This window comes from Hippopotamus amphibius, chromosome 5 (assembly GCF_030028045.1).
Source record: "Hippopotamus amphibius kiboko isolate mHipAmp2 chromosome 5, mHipAmp2.hap2, whole genome shotgun sequence".
NCBI lineage: Eukaryota > Metazoa > Chordata > Mammalia > Artiodactyla > Hippopotamidae > Hippopotamus > Hippopotamus amphibius.
The window spans coordinates 33,572,858-33,594,162 of NC_080190.1; the positions used below are offsets into that span (position 1 = coordinate 33,572,858).

The following is a 21,305-nucleotide window of genomic DNA, read 5'->3' on the forward strand; positions in this document are numbered from 1 at the left end:
GATCACAATTCTACATCTTTTCTATTTTCATTTCCCTTTTAATGTAGAAAATAAGCCTAATGATGGAGGCACCATCAGATTATAGTAAGAGATACTAAGTAGAACATCTTCTAGGTGCAATCACCAATCCAAGGAATGAATAAAGTTACAATTATTGTTCCTAAATGGAGATGTCAGAGTTGCTGCCTTGTTACAAATCAGGAATCAAGATGTCGTTAACCCAGAGAAATTCATGAAATAAAAGGAAGTGTTTCCTTTGGTGTTATCACACTGTTACTGCCTTAAGATCCCAACCAGTGTAGTAACTCATTTGGCTCCTCTAAAGCCTTCAGGAAGGAACTCTGGGGGAGGGGAGATTGTTTTTAAATGTACCACCTCTAGGAAAATAAGCATTTAATAGTTCTTATCCATCCATTAAGGTAGACTAAGGTGGAGACAAAGTTATTAAGGAAACACAGTTAAGACCTGTCATAAGAATGAACAATTTTTTTAAAAGAGTAAACATAGAGATATTATTCTTTTTGTTGACTCTATTGTTTGAAGTCTTTGAGGTGGGTGGGAATGGGAACAGGAAGAGCTAAAAGCAGAGGGAAGGAAAAGGCTTTGCCCTTTCACTTAAAAAAACAAGTTAACTCTATTTCAATCAGCTTTCTGGCTGTTATCTCTTTGCTTCACATCAAGAACTCTGCAATACCCCATTATCACACCATCTTGAGGAAACAGATAGTGCCCTCCTGAACTTGGCAAGAAGCCTAACAGACATAGTAGCTCAGGACTGACTACTTCAGGAAATTAAGTTTTTGCATAGACCCTCCTCCCAGTAAGGTTAAAGGAAACTACTTAAAAAAAATCCTCTATGAAATAATAAGCCATTTTCCATGTAGGTAATTTTCCTTGTCCATATTTACATTTCTCTGAATTTAATTGTTAGGAACTCCATTTAAAATGCTGGAATAGCTGATATGTGTTTTTAAAAGAGCAGGGAGGAGAGAAGAGGGAGGGAGAGAAGGAGATGGGGGAGAATATTGGATAAGAATTGAAAATGTAAGTAAAATGAAATATATTCAGTGGTTAGCTAGCCTTGATAAGCTCTTATTTTTATATTTCTAAACTTGCTAAAGATTATTCCAATTTGTAATACCTAAAACAACAACAAACTTATATTAGGATTTAAAAATTTGGAGGGACGGAAGGGATATTCAAATAATTTAATTTACACAAAATGTTTATTGTGAGTGCTCTGATATTTACACAACTGTCATTCCAAGTGTGGAAACTCTAGATTGGTTTGGGTTTTGGCATCAGATTACTAGGAATAATCAAACCAGATAGATATTATAAGGGTGTTATTTTCAGGGTGCTAAGAGAGCCTCAATCAAAATTAAAATACCTCTACCACCTGCCTGCTGGTATCTTAGATTTCTCTGTGGACAGATTATTCACTCCACAATTAGTTGTAAATAGCAATAAGAAAAGTACCATCAGATACCATTTCTAGGTTAAAAAAAGAAGAAAATGCATGTACTTAAATGAATTATAAATATTGATATTGATACCAATTAAAATATTGATCTGACCAATAAATGGGAAAGAGAGGAAAGAGAGATTATGCTCTCCCCACAACACATTTTGAGTTCTTTTATGGCTGATTAACTTGTGAGAGAGTTCTTTCCCAAAGAAATGGGTGTTAATTAAAATAAATCTTTATGATTGTAGAGTATGAACTGCATACATATTAACTGGAGGAAATTCCTAGACAACTTCCAAATAGGAGGTAGAGGCCTTGAGGTCATCTCGAGACTGAATTCTGACCACAATTCTCAGATATGGAGAAGAAATTCTAGAGAATAAATACAAATAGAGGCTTTACATTTTGGAGGTTGTCTAGGTTCACTGAACAAGAGTTTTGTTGGATTAAATGAGTCCTTTTCCCCCTCAAATAAGAAAATTCAGCATACCAAAGCTATGACTCACCTCTACAGGTCAGGGAACATTGTGAGTAACAAGTGTGATCACATTCCAGATGTTAGAGCTCCATGTTATGTGAGAAACTGGCATCCTACCAACTTCTGAACCTGAGTTGGGGCATAATTTACTGTGGAAACACTGTTAAAGGAATTTCATGTTCTTGGAAGCCCCCTGGATTAAAGTCTGAACTAGAGCTAGCAGTGAGTGTGACTAGACAGACAAAGTTTGAAAGTTCATGCTCCCAGAGAAGAGGTAACACCTTCAAATCCAGGTTTGAAGGTGTTACCACTTCTCTAGTTTTGCACCTTAAAGGGACCCATAAACCAGAAAACCACAAATGATGAATTTGGTAAAAATTACATGGGCGCTTCTGTCACCCAGGACCCAGTGCTTAGTGATGACACTGGGCAACTCACAATCCAACACATCTTCTGCTGTGATTCACACCATTTAGGCACCAGAGAAGTACTCTGACACACTACCCTGTGTCCATGAAAAACAACTATGTCCAAATGAAGAATTGAGCACTGTGGCAATGCTGATATCAAAGATGGACAATGCTTCAGAGGATGAGGAGCATCTGAGTCGGAGAAATAATTAGGTAAGAAAAAAAAAATAGCTCATAGTATCTTTTCTCTCAAATATCATAACCACAATGGATTTTTGAATAGTAAAATATTTGTTATACAGCAGAGTGTTAATTTTCTTGAACTCTCTATATCCAATATTCACAATTTAGCACAGTTTTTACAACAGTTGCACATGGTATCTGAGGAAAACAATATTAAACAATTAATAATATCCTAAATTTGTATATATGTAAGTCTAGATATAACATATATTAAACATAACACCTATTCTTCACATTGGTAGCTACAATTATGACTGGGTTTAGGTTTATAGAAATATTTTATAATACCTAATTTCAGAAAACAGTTAAGACTTTCCATTATATTTTAATAAATTTAATCTAAATTTTAAGTCATTATCATGATGTTTTTCCTTTGAACTTAGCAGATAGTATTGAATATATGTGAAGAAAAATAATTTTTGAAGACTGTAAACTTTTTTACATTTACTTTAATTTATACTTTTTGTATAAAAGATATGCAAAGTTTGTATACATTGTGTGGCAGTTTAAAAAATTGGCCTCAATTTTTTCACACACCTTCCATAGAGAGGTGTGGGGGCGGGGGGCATATAGTCCTCTGAGTAGACTTGAAACTTCTTCAGTCAATTAAGTAAAGTAGAAGTGGCACTATATGGCTTTTAAGGCTAGATCAAAAAAGGCCATTCAGATTCTGCCTTGTTCACTAGAATACCCTTTCCTGAAGCCCTGAGCAACCACTGAAAAAGTCCAACTCTCCTGCCATACTGTGAGGAAGCCTAAGCCACAAACAGAGGCCACATAATAGGCATTCCAGTTAATAGGCCCAACTAAGCTCAGCCTTCAAGTATTCCCAGCCCAGGCACCAGACATATGAGTGAAGAAACCTACAGATAATCTGGACCCCAGGAAGGAAAGTTGCCCCCAGCTATCCCAGTCTTGCCAGCAGAGACTCCAGACATCATGAACCAGATAAGCCATCTCTGCTGTACCCTGTCCAAATTCCTGACCCAGATAATCCACAATGATAATAAAATAGTTGTCATTTTATGCCACAAAATGTTGGTATGGTTTGTTATGCACCAATAGGTAACTAGAGTGTTTTGAATACAGTTACATTTTATTTTTTAATGGAGATTACTGGGGATGATAATAAGTTAAACTAGTGATAGAAATTGTAAAACTGGAGGTAAGGAAAAGAATGTTTAAGAGACAAAAGTAGAAAGAAGGACTTCCAGTTTTGGCAGAGTGAAGGATTCATCAATGCCTCTCTGTAACAAAACAAGTAAGTGCTTCAGGGAAAAATGAATAGATATATTTTTCCATATTCCTGTCAGTTAAGTACAACTGAAAACTTCCGGGACTTCCCTGGTGGTGCAGTGGTTAAGACTCCGTGCTCCCAATGCAGGGAGCCCAGGTTCAAACCCTGGTCAGGGAACTAGATCCCACATGCATGCTGCAACTAAGAGTTCACATGCCACACCTAAGGAGCTCGAGAGCTGCAACTAAGGAGCCAGCCTGCCACAACTAAGACCAGGTGCAACAATAAATAAATTAATTAATTAAATATTTTTTAAAAAAGAAAGAAAACTCTGGACACTGTATATATGAAAAATAAGATTCTTAAAAGATGGAGAGAAAAAGGCATATTGGTTAGTGACCTAGAGACCCTAGAAAAGACACAGTGGTGATCTCCCTGGGATTTCTTTTTGCCTTATGCATCCCAGACTTGGAGGAAGCTGGCTCCCACCCCCACCTAGCAGTAACAAGCTGTGCTGCTCCCTTGAGTGTTAATAGGGGCTGAGTGGGGAATCGGGACTTTCATTGCCACCTGGCAGTAATGGGGCAGCACATCCCTTCCACAGCAGTGTCAGAGGAAGCTGGCTAAAAAGGGAAGTTAATTAAGATACAGAGTCCCATAACAAAATATCCAAATGTCCAAGTTTTGACCAAAAATCCATCATACCTATAACTAGGAAGATCACAAACTGAATGACAGAAGATAATCAATAGACGCCAACACAGAGATTCTAGTTTAACTCTAGTTTAAATTCTACCTTAGTTTCTAGTATAAATTATAATTTAAATATGTAAATATATTTAAAGTAACTATGTGAATTAGTCTTTGAGAGTTTGAATTACCATGTAAGTATGGGTAAGCCACTAAAATATGTTATGATTTCCTTTACAAAATTACTTCTCTTACATATGAAAGGAGTCCAGGGGTAGGAAGCCCTGGGCAGGCATGAAGTTTCCATGGTTGTCAGGGATCTGGGTTTCTTCCATTTCGCTACTTACCTTTACTTTCATGTCTTCTCATGTTCCAAAATGACTGCTCAAGCTCCAGCCATTTCACTCAAAATTTAAGCAGTAGGATGGAGAAGGGAGGGAAAGGGTGAACAACCCTCATTTCTCAAGAGATTTCCCTGAAGTCCCATCAGTTTGTTAATGTACATCTCATTGGTCAGAAGTATATGCATAACTCTGACTCGCTGCAAAGGAGGCTGGGAAATATCATCTTTTGGTTACATTGTGCTCAGCAGAAAATTGGAGTTCTGTTTATTTGAGAGAAGGGAGAATGGGTATGTGGTTAGCAATTAGTCTGCTCCAGGGTGAAACTTACACAGATTCAGACTGGAGAAAAGGTGGGACTATAGACAGTCTTCAAAGGATGAAATGAGGAAGAAAAGTGAAAAGGAAAAGAATGGAAAAGAAAAGGAGTAGATACCTCTCTTACATTAAGGAAAAGGATAGCATCATAAGCAAGTTTCTATATAGGAATGGTAGGCAGTGTCTAATTAGTACAATACTTACTATTAATACTAACAGCTAAAACTCAGCCCTATCTCCCCCTTACTGAACCCAGAAATAATCATTGTCCAACACTAATGAGAAAATGAGGATACGTCCAGGTTTATAGTTTTCAAGAGTGGATAGTATATAATCTTGTAAATGAATACATGAAAATTATTGTATTAGCTTTCTCCAAGAAACTCATAACCATTTCCCTCCCGCCATAGATATCTATGCCATGCTACTACGAAGAGATATTTTTAATGAAAGGATGACTTTACTATTAAAATAAATTGATGTTTGAAATCATATATACTTATGAATGTGCCTTTGTATACAATTTCAAATAATTTTTATTATATTTAGCTCTACATTTTTTCTAACTGAAATAAATTAAAAATGTGTTTTTCCATGTTACTTTGGAGCTAGGTGTCATACCAAAGTGAAATGTAAAACTATTAAAATTAAATATTTGGTAGAAAATAAATAAATTTGCTTAGACCAAAAAAAAAAAAATACTAGCAGCTAAAGAAATTTTTTAAAGTTATTTCAAAGTGAAAACATATTTCTTCCTTCTATAATGTATTCTTTGTTTATTAATGTCTTAATAAGCAAGGAAATTAATTCCTCCAGAGCTACTAAACTAATGCTTTCTGTTAAACATGTCAGCACCATTTATTTGATTTACTTGGATAAATGCCTGTGAACCACTGTTCAAATTACATGGTTATTTTAATCATGGTTATTAAAAAATTAATGATTAAATGATTAAAAAATTAATGATTAAAAAATGCATTCTGGGGAGAGTAGGAGGAGAGGGGTAGGAATAGTTATGAAAGGACAACAGGAAGGAACTTTGTGGTGATGGAACTGCTTTGTATCTTCACTGTGGGCACAGGAAACCACACATGATAAAACTGCATAAAACAATATACACGCACACACACATGTAAAAGTAAAACTGGGAAAATCTGAAGAAAATGGGAGGATTGTATCAATGCCAGTATTCTGGTTGTGTATACCATAGTTTTGCAAGGTGTTGTCTTTAGAGGGTACACAGCATCTCCTTGTATTATTTCCTGTTACTTCATGTGGATGTACATTTATCACAAACTTTAAAATTTAATTTAAAAAGTATCAGTTGATGAAAATAATTCAATGTGTATTCATTGCTTATTTTTTTAAGGAAAAAAAACACAAAGAAGCTTGCCTTTTTATTCTCTTAATGGTGTATTTTTATTAAGAGAAGTTCTCAACTTTAATGATAAACTATCAATCTTTTTCTTTATGATCAGTGATTCTTCTGTACACCTTCCCCAAGATCATAAGAATATTCTCTCATGCTATCTTCTAGTAGCTTTGTTGTTTTACCTAAGTCTACAATCTATGTGAAATTGATGTTTGGGTATACATGGCTAGGAGTCAAAGCACACTGCTGTTTTATTATTATCCAATTGACCCAGCATAATTTATTGATAAGATCACTCTTCCTCACTGCACTGCAGTATCACTTTCATCATAAATCAAAAGACTACATAAGTGCTGGTTTGTTTCTGGACTCTTTTCTTTCCTATTGGTCTATTTGTCTATCTTGGAGCCAAAGCCGTACCATTTTATCCTAATAATGATTTTATCTCAATAATGAAAGGTGATATATGGTAGGTATAGGCCCTCCAACTTTGCTCTTTTTCAAGATTCTCTTGGCTATTCTTAGCCCTTTGCAATTACATATACAGTTTACCCTTGAACAATGAGGGGGTTGGGAGTGCCAACCCCTAACCAGTCAAAAATCCACAGGTCATCTAGTACCTTAGTATTTACTACTGAAAAAAATCTATGTATAAGGGGATCCACACAGTTCAAATTCATGCTGTTCAATGGTCAACTGTAAATTTGAAATCAGCTTGTCAATTTTTACCCCAAAATGCTGGAATTTTTACTGGGACTGCACTGAATCTATACACCAATTTGGAAGCAGTAATTTGTTTTCATTAATAAGTCTTCCTAGCCATGAATTTGGTGTAGCCCTTCATTTATTTAGGTTTCCTTTAATTCCTCTCAGAAATAGTATATAGTTTGATATGAAGAGATCTTGCACTATTTTAGATTTATTCCTATGTATTTAATTTTTATGTTATTATAACCTCTACCATCTAAAATTTTTTATTTTCTAATTTATTATTGCTATAATATAGGAATACAATTGAGTTTTATATACTGATCTTGTATTTATCTTTTCCATTGCTCTTAATTTATTCCTGTATTTCTGTGCTTCCATCTGGGATCATTTTTCCTTTAGCTTGAATAACTCCCTTTAGCAGTTCTTTGTGTGGGTCTGTAACAAAAAAGTTTTTTTTCCTCAATTTTCATTTTCTAAACACATTTGTATCTTCATTTTTGAAGGCTATTTTGCTGGGTATAGAATTCTAGGTTAACTTCTTTTAAGATATTATTCCACTTTTCATGGATTTCCTTATTTCTGTTAAAAAGTCAGGTGTGAGTCTTATTATTGCTCTTTTAAAAGTAATATGTCCTTTTTAACCTATATTTTTGGTAGATTTGTGGAGGAGGGAATGTTGGGTGTGCAGCTTGATAAGAGGAGCTGATACCAATCTTCAAGATGTAGGGTCTCTCTCTTCCTCCTAGAAGTCAAAAGCCATCCAGGGACCTGTCCTATCTTTTTAACAAAAGTGCCTATGTAACTGTCCCTTTCTTCTTTAGGAGCAAGTGCTTCTTCTACCCACTGTTTGCACATGGAAGCAAGGTTGAGAGGCTGTCCTATCTGACTCTTCCTACAGTGGTACCTCAATCAATAACTCAATTGTCCAAGGGCCTTGCTGATATCAATAGCTTCTTTCTGTGTGCTTAGAACACCTCCAAGAGCCACTCCTACATCAAGCCTCAGCTTATGCAACTTTTGTTTGCCCAACTAGAATCTAGTCCCATCGGCCTTCTTTTTTTTCAAAATTTGTCATAATGTCTGGTCCATTAAGAGCGTTCCTTCATGTTTTTCAATATCAACGTATGTGCATGGATGCACATAAATGTGTGTATTCATCTAACTTTCCTGTAGTTTTTTGAGATTTTGTAAAGGGGGGAGGAGTCAGGAGTGGCTACAACTTGTTCTCAGTCTGCCATCTTGATTCAATCTCTTGGTTAAATTTCTAAGCACATATTGAACTCTTTTAGTACCAAACACAGACAGCTGCTAGTATCATATGATCTTTTTTGGAAATCTCTGCTTCTGAGGTGATATCATATTAAGGAATTTCAATTTAAGACTAAATCTGCATGACACATGTGAATAAATTTCATTGTCCTTCCTCAAAATTATCTTCCAGATTTTAATCTCTCAAAGGAACTGAGAGTTCTGTATTAAAGATGCTTACAAACATGTCACAACAAAAAATACAAATAATAGTTTTGCTCAATTACAACAAAAAAGAGAAAATAATATTTATAAATATGTGAAGTGCTAAAATTCAAAAATAAGAAAAAGCAACTCAGTAATCCTGAAATTACTTCCATTAACAGGCTCTTTTGCCAACACTAATAAATTCATTAATAACTTATCATTGATTTACCAGAATTAGAGAGTAAAATGAATACTTGGAAATCTAAAATGGTCTCCAATTGGTTGTACAACAGAAATTTTATATAAAGAAATGCAATTCTGAAATAATACAAACACTAAATATTTATAGGAGCTAAATCTAAAGAGTTCACAAAACAATCTTTTAAAAAATATTTAATGTGTATCTAACATGTCCTAGGCACTGTTCTAGGCATGGGATACAAACAGTGAACAAAACAGACAAAATCCTCTGTTTTGTGGAGCTTATATTCCAGTAAACGCATATAATGTGAATAATATGAATTTGGCCTTTTCCTACAGAAATTATTAAAAAGGTAGATAAATACAAGGGTGAAACAAAAATTATCCACACTCCGGTTATATTAAAACTTCTGTTGACCTCACTGTCTTATTAGCGTTTTCTATTCAAGGCTACTGTCTCTCCACTCATTGCTGCACATGAACGTGTTACATCATTTAATCTGTAACTGCGGTGCGAGCAAAAATGGATGCCCCACTTGTGATCTGCACGAAAGAAGAGCAGCACGCAGTGATTCATTTTTTTGTGGTCTGAGGGTGTACCTGGTGCACACTTCTGCCCACGCTGTCAACACTCTGCAAAAACTTTGTTTTGAGGTGTTAAATCATCCTCCCTATAGTCCTGATCTTGCTCCCTCAGACTTTCACCTGTTTGGTCCCCTGAAAGTAGCCCTAGGAGGATGAAGATTCACTTCTGATGAAGAAGTGAAGACAATGGTGTATTTGTGGCTTGCAATTCGCCTAAAACTTTTTTTAATGAGGGAATACAAAGCTGGTTGACAGATGGTCAAAGTGTATTGAAAAGCAAGGAGATTATGTCAAAAAATGATGTATTTGTGTTTTCTAAAAGTTAATTAAAATAAATTCTACAGCCAGTGTGGATAATTTTTGACACCCTTGTGTTTTATGCCCAAACACAAATGCAGATATCTCTTATAGCAGTCCATCACACACTCACATAAAAAGATGTTTGAGAACGTTTATAACACAGAAATACATTTAGCTACTGACTTCAAAACACTAGAATATCAATATCTTGTCAGAGAATGTGAGCAAGGTCATATGCCCTAAAATTTATCTGCCTATGTGAGTCACTTGGAAAAGGAGGTATTGGCTAGATTTTGGTAAGTGTATTAGACGTTAAATAACTCTAAACAAATCTTAATTTATATCCCCAACCAAGCGACTGAAATAATCCAGATATCAGGACTGTGCAGGCTGACAAAAACAGTGGGTCTAGCAGGAGCAAGATTTTGATACCCTAGAGTTGTACTATCCAATATGCTAAATATGAGTCACACGTGGTTATTTAACTTTGAATTAATTACAATTTAAAAATTCAGCTCCTCAGTCACATTAGCCACACTCCGAGTGAGCAGTAGCCACATACGGCCTGTAGCTGCCATACGAACAGTGTAAATACAGAACATTTCCCACACTGTTGGACAGTACTGCTCTAGGGAATCAGAAGAGGTCCACCACTCCAGAAAAAAAAAAAAAAACACCAAAACTTTCTAAAGAGGTCTACAAAAAAGCGGCAATTTAGGGAATTCCTTGGCAGTCCAGTGGTTAGGGCTTGGCGCGCTCACTGCCAGGGGTCTGGGTTCCATCCCTGGTGGGGGAGCTAAGATCCCACCAGCTGTGTCTCCCCCCTCCCAACCACCCCCCCCCCCAAAGTGGCGATTTATAATAATGGCAAAAAATAAGTTTTCCTCTCCGTCCCTTGGCTAATTTTTAAATTTAAAGAAAAAGTTCTCAATGTGACATTCAGCGTATTTTCCTCCCTAAGATCATCCTTTGCAAAAGGATTCTCACCGTTAGAATCTGGAGTGAAAAAAATACTCAATTCCAGTTGCAGCCGCTGGGACTTTCCTCTATCAAGGAAGGGCTCGGCCCTCTAGGCCGCGAAGTCTGCGCTGCCCCGGCCGTTGGGCTGAACTCCTACTGCCACTCAGCGGAGAGAAGAGGCAAGCGCTCCGGCGCCAGTTTGGCGGTTGCCAAGCGACGGCGGCAGAGCTGGGCCTGGCCTAAGGAGGAGGGCGAGGACCGAAAGATACCGAGGGATCTGTAACAACGCCGCCTTCTATTTGCTGAAGAGCTCTCAGCCATCGCCATGAACCAATGAGCAGGCGCATAGGGATGACGTCAGACGCCGTGCGCCCCCCCCCCCCCCCGGCCCACGCTCTAGCGACGCGTCTAGAGACAGCCGAAGCCCGCCTCAAAGCCTTTGGGGCTGGGGGCGTCTGTACTGCCCCATGCTTACCTCGCAACTCGCGGTACTCCAGGTCTTCTTCTTGCTGGTCCCCGAGAGGGTCCAGCCTCAGCCCTCTCCTTCCCCGTCTGGGGCAGGGTCCACCCAATCGGACCTGGAGCAAAGGACGCAGGGCGGGACCCTTCAGCCCTCCTCGGAGGTGCCTGGGGTCTCTACAGAGGATCCTGCTGTCGTGACTCCCTCGGCGCCTGGGAATAGGACCGTGGACCTCTTCCCAGGTGAGGGGAGAGGATGCGGGGATGGAAACTACTGACTTAGATCCAAAATTCTGTGAACAAAGTGAATTCCCATAAAGTTAGGAGTGGGGCTGTCGGAAGAAGGGGAATTAACATTTGGAAGAGCTTGGGGATCCTCACCCCATTCGCTCTGCTTTATGTTGTGCTTTTGTAGTCTTACCGATCTGTGTCTGTGACTTGACTCCCGGTGCCTGCGATATAAATTGCTGCTGCGACAGGGACTGCTATCTTCTCCATCCGAGGACAGTTTTCTCCTTCTGCCTTCCAGGCAGCGTGAGGTGAGCTGCGATGCTCAGGTTGAATCCTTAAGGGGATTGGAGCCCTAGAATAAGTAGTATCTGGAAGTAGAAAGAGTTAGCCTTCGTGCCTCCCACCCCCACTTCTGTTCCTAGGAATGGAATACCTTGGTTTTTCCCAGGGGCGCCATTCCTCTTCTGATGCTCTAGAGCAGGGCTGTCAATAGACTAGAACTTTCGTGTTGTCCTGTGGCTGCCCAAGGAGTCCTCTCTTTGGCATCTGACTGATATCGGTGGGGCACCCTTCTTTGGACCTAATCCTCCTTCTAAATGTATCTGGTCTCCCTCCTGTTTCCTCATAGGTCTTCAAGTTGGGTGTGTGTAGACAATTCTATTATCTTCAGAAGTAATTCCCCATTTCCTTCAAGAGTTTTCATGGATTCAAATGGAATTAAGCAGTTTTGTGTTCATGTGAACAACTGTGAGTAGAAATATGTTGGCTGTTCCTATTGCCTGACATTTATTGAGAGTTAGCTTAGTCTCTGACGTTTTTTCCTTTTCTTTGTTTTTTAAACTTTTTTTGGGGGGTGGGGGACTTTGGATCTCTATCATCCTCCCTCTCCTTCTACCTGTCCCTCTGCCCCTTCTTTTTTCTCTTATTAGTGAACATTGGCAATCTCTTTTGCTGTATTGGCTGTGGACCAGAAAACCCATACAGAACTTTAATTTCAATCAGCCCTCTTAGCTTAGAGAATTACAGATAGACTATATCCCCTACTTACTACAATCTGCATGAAGGCACTCACTGAATCCCCAGTACCTTGACATAGGGGGCTCCAAATAATACATGAATGATGTCTTTGACAAATGAGTCTATATCAATCTTGTTTTTATTTTATGAGGCAACAGCATAGGGGAGAGAGCATTTGACTTGGGTCTCGGCCCTCCATTTGCTCACCAGCTGCACCGACTTGGACAAATCCCTTAACATTTCCAGGCTCATTTCTTCAACTGCAAAATGAGAAATAACATCACTAATCCTGAATGTGAAAGTGCTCTGTAACTGTAGAGTGCAATAAAAATGAGAGGTAGTTGTTATTAAGGGTTTTATTTATTATTTATGTATGTATGTATGTTATTTTATGTTGTGTTGGGTCTGTTGCTGCATGTGGGCTTTCTCTAGTTGCTGCAATCAAGGGCTACTCTTCATTGCGGCGCACAGGCTTCTCATTGCGGTGCCTTCTCTTGTTGCAGAGCACAGACTCTAGACACATGGGCTTCAGTAGTTGTGGCATGTGGGCTCAGTAGTTGTGGCTTGCAGGCTCTAGAGTGCAAGCTCAGTAGTTGTGGTACATGGGCTTAGTTGCTCCACGATATGTGGGATCTTCCTGGAGCAGAGCTTGAACCCGTGTCTCCTGCATTGGCAGGTGGATTCTTAACCACTGCGCCACCAGGGAAGTCCTGTTATTAAGGTTTTTAGATAGACTTAGACATTTGTTGGTGATGACTATAACATTTCTAAAATTGTACATCTAATATATCTTTTTAAATTTATTGTCTAAGAAGAAAAATAATGTTCTCACATAAAATAGATTTAAATGTCCCTTACACTCTGAAAGTCAGCTCATCCTGGTTTTATCTTACTGTTAGAAAAAAAAATTGCAAAACTATATTTGTTTCGTAAAACAACCAATTTTGGGTTTTGGGGCACTTGAATTTGGAAGCAGTTACCAGGAGCCTTGTGGCCATTCAGGTTGTGAGAAGGTAAAGGGAGCAAGGCAAATGTTCCATTTTAAAGTAAGGCTGCAGCTGCCCCATCCTTTCCACATCTCCCACTGCCTTCTAGTTCCAGCCTCATGAAAATGCTCCAGGGATATCGCACAAGTGTCCAATTGGTGCTCCCCGCTTTTAACCCCCTCCTGTTTCCCATGCCATAGTGTTTCCAAACCAGTGTTTCTCAACTTTCTTTCCCCAATAACACCTGAGAGTCACTGCCTTAGAACTTATAGGATACTTTGAATTGTTATCATTTTATATGAATGCTGTGTCTCCCCAGGTAGATTGTTGGTGCATTGAAAGGATGGACCATATCTTTGCCCAAAGTGCTTAATATCTGCTAATAACGATCATCAGTAACAGACCTTGTTGGTCAGAGGCTGTACAACATGATGGAGTGGGAGGAACCCTGGACCAGGAATCAGGAGATCTGTCATCTGCTCCTGGCTCTGCCAGATGTCTTGTGGCCTTTTGCAACTCGTTTACCTCTCAGGATCCAAATTCCCTAATGGGATTGGACCAGATGATCTCTAGGTTCCTTCCACATCTGAAATTATATCAATCTAAGTCTAAATACCTTTAAGCCCTGTCGGGTGTAATATACCATATATGATGGTAGAAATTTTAGGCAGAAATTCTGTATATCCTTAGCCTGTGTTCCATATCTGCATAATCCCTGCTTACTAAGACTACCACCAATATCCTCGCACTAAAGTGAGACACAAAATGTTAACACTTTTTTTATTCTTTTAAGCCATGAAAAAATATCCAGATGGATATTTTCCATCTCAATTTATCTTTTAGCTTAACTTTAACTTTTCTTTCATTTATACAGATAGAAATAACTACAATTTTTAATGCTGAAATTATTTCTTCCATGTGGTGTTCAGGGTGTAAGTTCTGAAGGAAATATTAAACAGCTCCTGGAAGCTTTAAATTTTGAAGATTTCAGATCAGAGATGGAAGAAGGGTCTGCAGACCAGCAGCATTAGCATCACCTGTTCCAGAGCAAAGCTTTTCAATCTCTAATATGCACACACATCACCTGCAGATCCTGTTAACATGCACATTCTGATTCAGTAGGTCTGGAGTGTGGCTTAAGATTCTGAATTTCTGACAACCTCCCAGGTGATGCTGAGGCTGCTAGTCTGTGCACCACACTTTGAGTAACAAAGATCTAGGAGATACATGGAAAGTGAGTAGTCTGAAAGGCCCCAGAATTGAGAGTTATCTTCATTTCATGTTCCATCAGAAAGCTGAAAAGTCAAACGATTAGAACTGTGGGATCACAGAGGATAAAGATCAAGCTTATGTAATGTGGCATTTTCATTAGCTTTTGTTGATGCAGGTCTTGATATCCTTTTGAATCTGTCCAAATGACCATAATTATGAAAAATGAAAGAAACTAGTACGGGCCATGTTTCTTTTTGCTACATTCCTTTTTCAAGTTAGCGGAAAACTTGGTTGGTAAAGCAGAGTGTTGTTCATCACAGGCCACCCTCTGGGCAGGGGACAATGTCAGAGACCTTTATGTACATCTCCTGGTTCTGACATGCCATAAGCAGATGGCTTCGGGAGCTTGGATAGATTTATACATTGCTATAATGTAAATTATAGAATTGTTACAGAAAACACCCTTTGGGGGATATTTGAAAAATCTTGAATGTAGTAATTATAAGGCAAAAGGAATAAAATATGACAAATCCATATACTTGAGAGATGGAAACATTATTATTAGGACTGGTCAGTTGAAATTTAGAGGAAACTGGAAGACTTGGAGAGGACAAAGCAAATACCGTCTCCAGCACTGCCATGTTCCTATGGAAACAGTACCATTTTGTTGTACTAGAGACTCATTTGGTATGGGACAAATGTGAGCATTACCAACCCTCCTATTTTAATCACAGAATGCTAATCATACACATTCCTGGCATCAGAGACTTGGAACTGACTGGCATTCATTGTTCATATTCTTATCTCAGATCTTAATACTAAAACAATAATTCAGTTAACAGATCACAAATAAATTATAAGGTGATAGAAATCAAAGTTGTTATTATCTCTGAAGATGGAGTATTGATTGGGAGCCTTCTAGGAAAATGTTCTATAACTTAATCTGGTAGTAATAAAAGTATATATATGTTTAAAAATTCTCTGAGTATATGTTTAAGGTTAGTGCATTTGCATACTTTATTGTGTATATTTTATACCTCAGTAAAAATATTTTTAAAGATTAATTTCTTGGTATGCCAGATACTTTAAAATGAACAATTTTCTTTTATCTAAACCCCTTTTCTTTTTAAAAATATTTTAGCAAAATTAAACTATTTCCAGAAGCTCCAAAAAGTCAATGCAACCAACTTCCAGGCCCTGGCTACAGAGTTTGGAAGTGAATCATTCACTTCAGCATTCCAAACCCAGTCACCACCACCTTTTTACAGGGTGAGTCTAGGGAAGGGGGAGGAATTGTTTGGTTTGGTTTTTCCCCATGTACTGACAATTGACCAAGTATCTATGAGGTACCTACCTGCAGCTAGGTAAGCCATTGTCAGCTCTTTTGGAGGGCAGTATTGTCCACGTTAACAACCTATGAATTAACTTTTGTTTACATGTATTCTTTTCTGGTGAAGTTCAGTTCAGTCTCACTGTGAATAAATTTCTGCTATACTTTGTTTAGGCTGGGGACCCCATTCTCACTTACTTCCCCAAGTGGTCTGTAATAAGCTTGCTGAGGCAGCCTTCAGGAGTTGGAGCTGCGGGACTCTGTGCTGAGAGCAATCCTGCAGGTGAGTCTGGGGCACAAGTGCCAGCCTTTTTGTTCAATATAAAATAGGCTTTCTTGTGCAAGTCAAAGCCACAATGAGGTATCACCTCATACCAGTCAGAATGGCCATCATCAAAAAAATCTAGAAACAATAAATGTTGGAGAGGGTGTGGAGAAAAGGGAACTCTCCTGCACTGTTGGTGGGAATGTAAGTTGGTACAGCCACTATGGAAAACAGTTTGGAGGTTCCTTAAAAAACCAAAAATAGAACTACCATATGATCCAGTAATCCCACTACTGGGCATATACCCAGAGAAAACCGTAAGCCAAAAAGAAACATGTGCCATAATGTTCATTGCAGCACTATTCACAATAGCCAGGACATGGAAGCAACCTAAATGCCCATCAACAGATGAATGGATAAAGAAGATATGGCACATATGCACAATGGAATATCACTCAGCCATAAAAAGGAATGAAATGGAGCTGTATGTAATGAGGTGGATAGACCTAGAGTCTGTCATACAGAGCGAAGTAAGCCAGAAAGAGAAAAATAAATACCGTATGCTAACTCATATATATGGAATCTAAAAAAAATGGTACTGATGAACCCAGTGACAGGGCAAGAATAAGGATGCAGATGCAGAGAATGGACTGGAGGACACAGGGTTGGGGGGTGGTGCGAAGGGGAAGCTGGGATGAAGTGAGAGAGTAGCATAGACATATATGCACTACCAACTGTAAAACAGATAGCTAGCGGGAAGTTGCTGTTTAACAAAGGGAGATCAACTCGATGATGGGTGATGCCTTAGAGGGCCAGGACAGGGAGGGTGGGAGGGAGGGAATGTGGGGATATATGTAAAAACACAGCTGATTCACTTTGGTGTACCTCAAAAACTGGTACAAGAGTATAAAGCAATTATATTCCAATAAAGAGCTTAAAAATAAAATAAAATAAAATAAAATAAAATAAAATAAAATAAAATAGGCTTTCTCATTTACCACTCCCTTAATTCTAAGGTTTCCTGGAGAGTAAAAGTACAGCCTGTGCTCGTTTCTTCAAGAATCTGGCAGATAGCTGTACCTTGGATCCTGTCCTCAATGCTGCCTCTTACTATAACTTCACAGTCTTGAAGGTGGGTGTTCCTTCTCTCCCCACTGTCACCACTGTGGACTTAAAAGTTAGCATGCGTCTCACTGTTGGGTTGTAGGAAAACCACTGAATTGAAAGTCAGAATGCCCAAGAGCTACATAAAAGTCAGAGGGCCTAGAAGCCCTATCTGAAGAAGGATGAAAGAAGTAGGGATAGATAGCCAGGATAAGAGATTCCCACCCTCCTGGCTAATGGAATTTGCTAGGGGAGGTAGGAGAGGGTGACATCTTACTATTTCACCAAAGCTTCTTGTTTTTGCTGTTTGTTAGAGCTCTACTTGGAGTAGGTGGGCATCACAGTCCATCCAACCTCCCCTCAGCCCTGCTTCTGGCATTTCAGTGTAAGAAAGATTCAGGTAGAAGAAAAAAAAAATTTTCCCCCCAAGTGAGAAATCACAAGCTCCTGGAGATTTTCTGTCAGATATATGCACACTTATGTCCTTGCTGTTCTTTTATACTAGGTTCCAAGAGGTATGAGTGATCTGAAGAATATGAAGGTATGATGATTTTTATCAGGAAAAGTGAAAGAAAATATTTGGTCCCTTTGCATCTGAGGCAGTTTCACTCTCAATTGTAATAATAAAAGAGAATGTGTGAGTGATGTATCAAACTGTTCAAGTATGAGTCTAAAACAGTATTTTTCTGTGTGTTCTATGTGATTAAAAAGCATCATATGAAATAAGAATTCATGAGGTATTAGGTAAGTTTGAGAAACTTTGGGTTAAATATAAACATTATATTTTAGGATGGACTTCTTGAAGTCTTTAGTATGCCAGATGGTCTTCTTAATCTCTAAGAGGGAAGCGTGAGATATAGTATTTCTAAAACTTATTTGACCATGGAACCTTTATTTTATATTTAATAGAAGTAATGTTCCAAAAAATACGTTTCTAGAAGCGCTGAATTAGAATAGCTTTTGAACTTAAGTTGTAGACTGGCAATGGAAGGAGAGAGGAAGGTGATGGTCAAATAGGAAAGATACTCATTTCAGCATAATATGTAGCTAGAAGAGAAAGTGCTGCTTTCCTATTTTAATTGATTTGCCTCTTTCCCTTGCTAGTTCCAGGTGCCTGTAACCCCTGTCTCACAGGCTGGCTCTCCTCTGTTGGCTGGAAACACTTGTCAGAATGCTGTTTCCCAGGTAGGGACACTGACCTCAGATTCTGGACTGATGTATGTTGATCGGCATTAGCAGAGGTGCTTCATCTTCCACTAAGTACCAGACCAACCCCTGCATGAATTTTTGTGCATTACCTGAAACATCACACGTCAAGAACTGAGCCCATCACCTTCCTCCCCACGTGTTTTAGCCGTTTCCAGTGCTGTTGTACCCCGGCATTTCACGTCCAGAATGTTAAAATTGTTTCTGGTTCCTCTTTCTTTGCCCATCTGCAGTCTGTTACGGTTTTTACTGACCACAGTTTCTTTTGTTGACTGTCAGTATCATCTGAAAGTCTAAAATAGACTCGTCAACTTCTTTTCCTCTATTCTTGCTCTTCTAATCAACCAGCGAAAGTAAGAATTATTGGAAAGCATCATTTTAAAAACTGTGCTCAGAAATCTAAGGTTACCTTCACTTTTTTATGATTTCCATCTCCACTTACCATGTTTATTTATCCTCAGACATTGTGAGAGCCAAGTAAACCAGATTTCCACTCCATGCTCACCTCTGCCTGTGCTTCTGCTGACCTTCTTTGCACACAATCAAAACTTATTTTTCTTTCCTTTCAATTCTTACCGTAAACTCACATCTCCAATGAACTCTTTCAAAGAGTTCTATCCAGTCTCTTTCTTCATGTGTAGATATAATGTGAAGTCAAATTTTACCTTTTCATGGAATTTGTATTTGGCATTTTTAAGATTACTTTTTTAGTCTCTCTCATCCAGTTATTTTTTTAATTGAGATATAATTGACATTTAACATTGTATTAGTTTTAGGTGTACAGTATAATGATTTGATACATGTATATATTGTGAAATGATTACCACAATAAGTTTAGTTTACATTCATCACCACACATAGTTAAAAATTTTTTTTCTTGTGATGAAGGCTTTTAAGATCTGCTCTCTTAGCAACTTGCAAATATATAATGCAGTATTGTTAACTACAGTCACCATTCTGTTCCCTATTCAGTTATAGTAAAACCCTTACAGACAGGAAATCTTCTGTCCTTAACATAATTAGCCCACAAAATAATTTTTATTAATTGATTCTACTTTTGTATTTCAGGTCATCTATGAGATAGAGACCAATGGGACTTTTGGAATCCAGAAAGTCTCCGTCAGTTTTGAACAAACCAACCTGACTATTGAGCCAGGCACTTCATTACAGCAGCACTTCATCTTTCGCTTCAGGGTTAGGGCCCTTCTCCTATAGGGGATCAAGAAGAAAGAAATATCGGGTTAGAAATAGTTCCGCTGCTTCTGTAACACATACAAGATAGAATAAGAATGTGAAGGCCTAGTTCTATCTGGCAACTGAAGCCTCAAGATTTAATATTCCATAATTGGACTTCAAGTGATAAGGATTCAACAATGTTTATCCTTTACCATGTCCCCCAGCAAAGCAGGACTTCACTCACAAATCCAAACTCTGTTAAATAGTCATTTTGAATCATAAACTCAGCTAACATCCCACAAAATTTCTTGAACTAGCTTTTTTCATGTTTCTGGGCATTCAGCGTTTTACTCATTTCCCACTTAATCTCAGTTTCCGGTCTTGATCACCACCTTTTGGCTTTCTTCTACTTTCTTTCTTTTTGGACCCAGCAGAGTCCTGTTTCTTTCCAACTCTACCCTCAAGTGATCAACTGAATCCCATGTCTCTCAGAGTTCATCTGTGGAACATCTGTAGTTAATTAAAATATATTTCTAAATTACATTTAAACTCCTCTGGTTTTAGCCACACTGAACATAGCCCTAAATTAATAGTAATTTTGAAAAACAGGATTGAGAGATTGTCAATAAATCTTTAGTTGTAATCCTTGGTAGAAACAGCATGTAGTGAATATCAATGTTCACATCCTCAGAGTTTATTTTAGTGAATAAAAAACAGTAGAAGATGCTGGAGTAGCAATTTCTGAAAAATACCACACTGTGGAAGGAAGCCAGGTTATTCAGTGCAGCTAACCTACATTGCCTTAAGGAAGGGTATGAAGCCGCACTGAAAGGTGGGAGAGCATGCTTTTCTCCAAATTGACATTCCTTCACTCTCTGCAGGCTTTTCAACAGAGCACAGCTGCTTCTCTTACTGGTTCTAGGAGTGGGAATCCTGGCTATATTGTTGGGAAGCCACTTCTGGCTCTAACCGCTGATAGAAGACACTCAGTATCCTTTTTGGGTCTCTGTGGCCTATTGTAGCCTAATAAGAAAAGCTTTAGCTTCTGATCTTTTGGATTTCCCAATTCTGAGGTTCCCCCATTTTTTAGGTATTGAGGACTTCCTTTACCAAACCATTAATACATTATGTTCACAAACGTTGATGCTACCGAAGGCTTTAGAACTTACATGAGACTGGCCTAAGGTGAGGATCCTGACTGAACTGTGTTTGTTTTAATGAGACATTTATATGCTGGTGTGTGGTCATCCATTTTTGGCAAAAACAATAATTGTCTCTCCATGTTTTCATTGCCAGAGGAGAAAAAAGTGTGACTTGAATAATATATTAATAAAGTACAAATAGTGTTAAGGAAATAATAAGCATAAATTTTCCAGTCTGCCTACTTCTTTTTCTTTTATGATCTCCTTAACCATCGCTTTCCACCTCAGATGACCCTCTTACAGAGCCAGGGTGATGGAACTTGCTCTGTTAAGAGACATGAAGTACAATTTGGAGTGAATGCAATATCTGGATGCAAGCTCAGGTGATTCTTTGCTTCCATATCATTT

The 21,305-nt window shown here is 38.3% G+C and overlaps 1 protein-coding gene across 6 annotated transcripts in view; it reads left to right on the forward strand.

Annotated features, from left to right (window-relative positions):
* Nucleotides 1-11,164: 11,164 nt before the first annotated feature.
* The window catches only part of TCTN3 (tectonic family member 3), a 29,575-nt gene continuing 19,434 nt past the window's right edge, over nt 11,165-21,305 (forward strand). For 2 of the 6 annotated variants that reach the window (XM_057736367.1, XM_057736369.1), the window contains exons 1-11: nt 11,165-11,471; nt 11,644-11,767; nt 12,088-12,206; nt 15,816-15,943; nt 16,179-16,287; nt 17,286-17,401; nt 17,879-17,914; nt 18,478-18,558; nt 19,648-19,773; nt 20,637-20,744; nt 21,186-21,280. In XM_057736367.1, the coding sequence (XP_057592350.1) occupies nt 11,237-11,471; nt 11,644-11,767; nt 12,088-12,206; nt 15,816-15,943; nt 16,179-16,287; nt 17,286-17,401; nt 17,879-17,914; nt 18,478-18,558; nt 19,648-19,773; nt 20,637-20,744; nt 21,186-21,280 (1,277 nt within the window). In that variant the 5' untranslated portion in view covers nt 11,165-11,236. The remainder of the gene's footprint in view (nt 11,472-11,643; nt 11,768-12,087; nt 12,207-15,815; nt 15,944-16,178; nt 16,288-17,285; nt 17,402-17,878; nt 17,915-18,477; nt 18,559-19,647; nt 19,774-20,636; nt 20,745-21,185; nt 21,281-21,305) is intronic. The other 4 variants (XM_057736371.1, XM_057736368.1, XM_057736372.1 and 1 more) reach the window with 4 other exon arrangements.